General features: G+C 30.5%; 1 protein-coding gene across 2 annotated transcripts; it reads right to left on the bottom strand.

The window, feature by feature from the left end:
• Positions 1 to 502: 502 nt before the first annotated feature.
• On the bottom strand, positions 503 to 5,167 carry LOC133197174 (vesicle-associated membrane protein 7-like). 2 transcript variants are annotated; one of them, XM_061333063.1, is made up of 10 exons: positions 5,070 to 5,167; positions 4,755 to 4,814; positions 4,320 to 4,520; positions 3,875 to 3,932; positions 3,560 to 3,609; positions 3,007 to 3,094; positions 2,672 to 2,762; positions 1,706 to 1,773; positions 1,393 to 1,485; positions 503 to 1,178 (listed from the first exon to the last, which is right to left on the bottom strand). In XM_061333063.1, the coding sequence occupies exons 3-10, from the start codon at positions 4,463 to 4,465 to the stop codon at positions 1,110 to 1,112; spliced, it is 663 nt and encodes a 220-aa protein (XP_061189047.1). In that variant the 5' UTR covers positions 4,466 to 4,520; positions 4,755 to 4,814; positions 5,070 to 5,167; the 3' UTR covers positions 503 to 1,109. The 2 variants fall into 2 exon arrangements, with proteins under 2 accessions (XP_061189047.1, XP_061189046.1); XM_061333062.1 differs by having other exon boundaries at positions 4,760 to 4,814.
• Positions 5,168 to 7,507: the final 2,340 nt, after the last annotated feature.

Raw genomic sequence — 7,507 nt, 5'->3', positions numbered from 1 at the left:
AAATCTTGCTATATTCTTGTATATATTAGTCAGTTGAAATTATTAGCATACATGATCATGGTAACCATGACTACTATTTATTCAGAAAGTACACGATTTTTTTAAAAAATTAATTTTGTTTACCATTCTTGACAATCTTGTAGCATCGTAGTAATAAAGCATCACATATTTTAATCTAGGGAGGTCAACAATAAATGTGTCACATTACACAATTTTGTTAATTGCTAATTACGACTTTTACACTCCTAATTCTGTGTCCCCCAAAAATTAACCGGTGTCAAATTAAAGAAAATGTGGAAGAAATTTCTTAATTTCTACATGCATGGAAAAAGCAAAGCAATTCAATACAACATTGCACAACAAACCACTTCAACAGGTATACCCCTCTCCAATCAAGTATATGGACTTTTAAGGGGAAAAAACCATTTGATAAATAAATTTCTGTATGCAAACATCTCTACACATACATCTCTCTCCTCTTTTTCAAAACTTAGACACCATATAAGGATGATATTTATTTTAATATTACAATAACAAATTGATGTATAGCAAAAACAAAAAAAAATATACATGTATAATCATATCAGTGAAATCTCTATCATCAGCTCTGAACATGTTCATTAACAATCTTATAAATAGCACTCTATAATCTACTAATTCTTTGGTAGCAGTATATAGCTCTGGTGAATTAATTAGAATTATATACTGGCATTAATTAAACTACCTACCTGCAAAATACTTGAAAATTGTCAGTTCTTCCTAAATTCTCTCTGCCCATAAGGTATTTTTAATTAACATATGAGAAAAAAAAATGCTTGCAAGTTTCCCACTGAATTTTCCCATATCCATAAGAAATGTACATGTATATATGAACATTTGAATTAAATTTTAGAATTATTCCTGTCCCAGATTTTACAAATCAAAATGACAATATGTACTGGATATCACATCAAATCAAAGGTTAAAACAGCCACCATAGACGTTATAAACATTTTTGCATTTCATATCTTTATATATATTTTTACAAATATAAGAGCTTGTGATCAGCCACATCATCTTAAAAATATGAAAGACTAATCCTAATGTGTTACTGGTCAGGATTTCCTAAGTCATTTAGACTTGGTGCAGGGCCAGTCTAAACCCCCACAAGCCGCAGAAATGATGAAGTAAAGAATGACCTTAAATACAAAATGAAAGGGAGTTTAACTCATGGATAACAAATTAAAATATTCAGTTGTTGAAATAAAGTTTTACATTTTACAGTAAAGAACACAGATTATATGATACTTTTTAGCAAGTGTTTCTAAATATAAAACTTGACTAAAAATTATAAGCAAATAGTGTTATTACATATATAGATTTAATCATATTTTGGTCACATTTTATACTCACAATGACTACAATAACTATGATAACTGTGATCTTGATGTTTTTCAGCCATAAAGATCTGGCTAACCCCCGACTGGTTTTCTTAAAAGAAACAGCCTGTAGGGAGGAAAAAATGTGTTTCAATCTAAGAGAGACAACTACTATGAAATGAACACGGCACAAAAAAGTATTGATAAAGACTGCTAGCTGACTCTGTTTTACTTTTAACTCTTTTACAGAATTAAAGAGAATGAAATTTAATTAATGTTTCTATTTCTCCACTCAATTTAAAAAAAAAATACAAGACTAAACTGTGATTTGTAAATACAATACTTACATTGGCGTTAAGTTCCTCTGTCTTGTCCACTAACAGTTCTAGTTTCTCACCTCGGTCAGCAATGTTATCTGAAAAATAATTTAAATGAACTGCATTATATATCAATTGATAAATTTGTAACTTTTGTTTAGATTTTGAATACATGTATCACCATTTTTAGTAATTATGGAAAACTTTTCATAAAAATAAGAGGCTCTAAGGGCCATAATGAGTAAAAAAAATGTCTCTCTGTCAAAGAATATATAAATGACACCCTTTATTATGACCTTAAACAAGTTTTCAAAATATACCAGTTGAAAACTTAACTTTTACTATTACTTTTATTAAGAAAGTGTTCATAATCATATATTAAAAGAAAAAGAAAATTGCCCTTTCTTGCAGCTCCATAGGCCATGAATAAAGCAATATTCTTCAAATCATGGCCCATGAAAACTTGAATGAGCTACAGTAGAGGTCAATTTTTTGCTTTTTAATTGGGAAAATTTTAATCCTGCTGTTATTGAGTACTGTAGATTCCTTATTTTTCGCGAGTACTTTTTATCGCGAATGGGATTTTCAACTTCAAAGCGCGAGAAGAATAATTCGCAAACGGACGTTTGATCAAGAGCTTTTACATAGATTTCACTACCATAAAAATAAAAGCGAGTATTTTTATTTCGCGATTGGTGCGTCTCGCGAAATTACGTGATAATTATTTCCACGTGTATATTTAGGAATCTACAGTAGATGTTTAAAGATTGGTTCCTAAAGAACTTTTAAGGTTTAACTATACAAATTTCGAGAATACTAAAAACTTGAAGCGAGAACCTTGAATACAGTATAAAATTTGTTCTTATTTTTACTGGGGCAGGCAAAAGCTGCACAAGGAGTAGCACTTTGAAATATTGAATATTGGTCTTCAGTTAATGTAGCTTAATATTAATTTTCATATGAACGAATGATATACCATATGAAGACACTACTCACCTATATTTCTAACCATTATGCCCTTCAGTTCATCCACCTGACCTTGTACTTTCTCCATCTGGTCTGGTTCTCTCTTATCAGTAACATACCTCTGTAAATATCATTTTTAGATGTCTTCAAAATTCATTTTTGCTTTGAATACATGCTGGTTCTCACTAGTGCATTTAACTGATTTTAAACTGTTTTACAAGGAAACTTACTAGACCTACTAATGCAAGATTTTGTACCTGTTCTGTAATGAAATTAAATTTCAGAATCTGGGTTACGGTACTTAATTCTAACTGATACTTTTACAGAAAGTTCAAACCAATATTTTTTTTTCTTGTACAAATTACCATTTGTGAGGCTATGACTCGAGAGAATTCACTATTCATAGAGTAGGGGAGGGCAGTCTGTGCTCTCACTCCATATTGGGTTTGAAACCTAGAAAATTTGTAAATGAAAGTGAAAATTTATATCATAAAACAATACAAATATAAAAAAGATATAATTGTATATTTCTTATAACAAGCAAATGTATTATTCCAAAGAAACATTTGAGCCACATGAAATGATTCTTAAAATAGGAGAACTTTTCTACAATCCATCTATAATATACACTGTATATATACTTATTAAAGTGGGCTTCATATTTTAGCGGCTTTTGCGCAGACAATGATGTGCTAATTCATGCATACCGCCAAGAAATCATTTACAATAACATGTATAAATACAATATATGCCACCTTAGTGTGTAAAGCTAATTCAAGAATACACCAACAACTCAATTCCCAGTGATTGTGCTAAATTTAAATAAGCAAATTTATGTACATGTACAGAATGATGAAGAAACTTTATCTATTTTTTTTTAATGAAAATGTTATTGGTCTATGAGTAGGCCTATCTTACCTTCTCTTGATCTCATTCAAAAATAAAAATGCTTTGGATCTCTCAAAGTCCTACAAAAAAACATAATAAAGTTGACCTCATCGTAAGAAACAAAAAGCCTAGTAGAAATAGAGTGGGACTATCTAAAATTAATTCTTTATGTTAGAATCTTATATTCTTCCTTACACTAGAAATATTACAACTTAAAGGCCTTATAGAAGATATGCCAGTTCTGTATGTGCACAATATGTGTGCTTTGGCTTCATTCCTTTTTTGCTTTTAAAATCGTAGATTTTTCTCGGAAAGAAACTTTGTTCAATTTCAAAATAAACTTACATCATCTGTGATGCACAAGTAGACAATTCTGTCTTCACTGATATAATGGAAGAGGTAGCTGCAATTTCATCGAAACCCAACATCAGAACATTTTGAAAAAATCAATTCATAGATTATATTTCATGTACATTGTACTAATATCTTAGCCGTATAATTCTTCTTCTTGAAAATACAAATGTAAGTTTCTGTAAAATGAATACAATACAATAAAACATGTTTATAGCAAATGCCAAGGATGAACAATTTTGATTCATTAAATAAATGTAATTTGTAATTTGCATGAAGTTCACAATAAATTTTAAAAGCATGGCAAATGAAAATCAATTCGCTGTAAGCATGCATGATTTCATTATAACTCTATATGCTACATTAAAGTGTATTTTAATGTATACACTTAAAAAAAGTATGGTTGCTTCAAAAGGTCTTGATTCTGTGTTGCTCTTACCTCCCATGTGAATAAGTCAGTTTGGAATCGTCTGGTCCAATCTTGCTTAGTATTTGCTCTGTAACTTCTGTAAAGTTTCCAGCACAACTGGCATACTTAGCCAAGACAGTGGTACCACGAGCTACCACAGCAAACAATATGGGCATGTTGATTCAGTGCAACTAATATTAAAGTCTGTTGTATGAATTCCCTTCTTTTTATCTTTAAGGAGAACAAAAATTGCTGAATTAATATATAGTTGCAAGTCCTATAGTCATGCACACCCAGTAGTCATACATCATTTTGTTTGTGAGAAAAAGTGTGTTTCAATTTTTATTTTTTAACATGAAATTGGTGCCATGAAACTGACACATATTCTCTGATTTACACACAAAAAAAAACTAATCTACTTGTAATTGGCGTTACATTGTTTCTGAATATTCAACAAGTCCATACTTAACCTCAGTAGAGCTGATAGCTGTACAAGGCTATCTTCTGAAGCTTGCAGTGCCCCCACTGTCCAGAAAAAAATGTGGAAAACTGTTAAACATTCATTCTTTTTATCAGTTAGTCTCAAAATACAACAGCTATCACCATGAATAATATAATTTAAATTAATAGACAACTCATGTTTTTCCTTCGAAACATTCAATGATCACAAAGACATCATGGATCACAGTCATATGACTATCACAAATACGAAAATTAACTAAGCTGTAATTTTACGAAGCTTTTAAATATAAGAAAGTATTTATACATAAACATATTTACCAAATATATCATTAAAGTGTCCTATCGCTTTGGAATATTTGCTCTAACTCCCATTTAAATACGATGATACGATCATTTTCATTTTGATTTTGTTTTCATCCTCCTTCTCCGGATACGTAAACAAATTCTACAATTTAAAATCTAAATCGGTACTTTTTCCGGATTGTGCTAGACACAGGACGTCAACAGTCCATTAGATGTTAAAAATAATGAATTATGGTTAGAGGCGCCTAACTATGATCCCATCAGGCTTGGAGCAAATTACATTGGAAAGTAATGCATTACATTACCATTACTTCAAGAATTTGGGAATTAAATTATCATAACTTTAATTCCTTCTAACAGTTAAAGTAATACATCACATTACCATTACTTTAGCAAACTAATGCATTATCATTACTATTACTTTTGGAGGTTTTCAAAAATAGAAATACAAAACTTTGCAACTATTTTCATAAACATGCATCCCACCCCTTCAAACTAAACATGATGAATTGTCATTTAATTTCACTGAAGTACTTGTATTTATTACACTGTACAATAAATACATATCTTTTTATTATTCAAAGGAAGTTCGAACTTTTCAATTACAATTAGATGAAAATATGTACAATATGCACTTTTTGTGTAACTATTGATGTGATCACCCCATGCTTTTAGATAAATGCATATTGAAATACTATATGTGTTTTTGATAAATGCATATTGAAACACTGTGTTTTAATTTGATAAATTCCTTGCATGCGCGGATCTAGAGGGGGTTGGGGGCTGGAATTTGCACAGTTATTAAAAATATAAACTGAAGCAAATAAAGAATGGATCCCCCAAATAGTTTTTGTTTTCAAATGGGAATGGAAGTATTTTTTTGTGTTGTTTGCTTTTCAAGAAAATTTCTGAGTTTGATATGTACGTTTGGGAAAGAATATTTTTTCCTTTTTTTTTTTTTTTTGCTTGGCAAGAAATTTTTGATCGGAAAGTTTTTGACTGGATTGGACCCCCACCGGTACCCCTTGAAAAAAAGTACTCGCCTGCCTTGAAGGAATTAATAACGGTGCATTTCTGCTAATGTCTAGGCGGTGTGTTCCCGTTTTGCACACATTTGATAATTAGGTATAGAACAATAGGTGTGAAATATGTTTTGATAGCAATTATAGTCTGCTTTCTGGTTAGGATTTACTTGAATTTACCTATGTTTTACCTATGTATTCAAAAAAAAAATTTTAAGCTAACAATTCATAAATTCATAGAAAAAATATTTCAAATATGATTTACGATCGTTTTAATTGTTTTACATAGATTTTCTTAAAATTAAATCAATATCAAATGCAATAACTTTAATTGTTATATATTAGTATTGATTGCATTAAATTATGGATCTGATTACTTTTCATGTTTAATTATTTAGTTTACATTTCTCTTTTGTTATTAAAGTAAAGAAATAAATCAAAATTTGAAATGCATTTTTTTTTGTTTTATTTTGCTATTTTATTTTCCTATTCTTCCCCTAAAGGTTCACCTTTCCACCTTTTACCAACTATGATGCAGACTATATCAGTTAAGTAATTATCGTACCTGGACAAATTCCCGTTTTGCACACATTTTTTCTCTACCTGAAATTCAAATGTGTGCAAAACGGGAACAAACCGTCTAGGCTAGTGCAGTCACAGATGCGCAAAGTGTGGGTAGGCAAGGAGTTGGTCACCCTCTCTCGATAGGGATTGTAGAGGGGGGATTGGGGTGGAAGGAGCATTTTTTGAGAACTCGAGGACATCTACGATTATCATTTGACCAGTGAAAACAATATTGTAAATATACTGATTTTTCAGTTTATACCATGATATGAAGACCACTTAACAGGACACGTTTAAAATATATCCTTTCACTTTGCTTAGAAAATATGGAAACTTCCTTACTGAATAATCCAAATACGAAGAGTATAATAGTTTAATTTCTTAATAACCAAAAACATTTCCAGTAATTAATTTCATTCCCTGCACTAATCATGGACTCCTGTTCCTGTTTTGAAATTGTCTGATACAGACTAATATAAAACTTGAATTTCGACTTTAAAAAAATTCCAGCTATAAGAATAGTTTTGTCATTAAATATAAAGTAAAACTGTAAACGTTGGATAGGTATAAAAATGCGGATTGCCAAGAATGCTTTTTTGGCACTGACTTGCATAAAATAGCTCTGTATAAATCGGCAAAATTATTGAGCTCACGGTCCCCGACCCTCCTCCCCTTCCTTCGTCCATGAAAAAAAAAAATAAAAGTAATTAGTCGGACAAGCTTTTTAGGAAAGCTAATACTTGTTATATGCTTATAAACAGCCTATAGAATAAGAAATATAAGAAATTATGTAGCACTGCAATCTTCTGATTTTTTTTTTCTATTTGAAAGCTTACAAATCTATGTTGATATGGTATAGATCCATTC

This window comes from Saccostrea echinata, unplaced genomic scaffold, assembly GCF_033153115.1.
Source record: "Saccostrea echinata isolate AGI-Se365-2 ecotype Australia unplaced genomic scaffold, CSIRO_AGI_Sech_v1 ptg000030l, whole genome shotgun sequence".
Lineage (NCBI taxonomy): Eukaryota > Metazoa > Mollusca > Bivalvia > Ostreida > Ostreidae > Saccostrea > Saccostrea echinata.
Note: the sequence above shows the minus strand (reverse complement) of the source record. Positions and strands in the feature narration are given on the sequence as shown.

Excerpts from the sequence above, each read along its gene's own strand:
- LOC133197174 (XM_061333063.1), bottom strand. The coding sequence starts at position 4,465 with ATGCCCATATTGTTTGCTGTGGTAGCTCGTGGTACCACTGTCTTGGCT. Across the intron at positions 3,933-4,319 it reads CTGACTTATTCACATGGGAG|CTACCTCTTCCATTATATCA; the intron begins GTAAGAGCAACA and ends ATGAAATTGCAG. Across the intron at positions 1,486-1,705 it reads CAGAGGAACTTAACGCCAAT|GCTGTTTCTTTTAAGAAAAC; the intron begins GTAAGTATTGTA and ends TCCTCCCTACAG.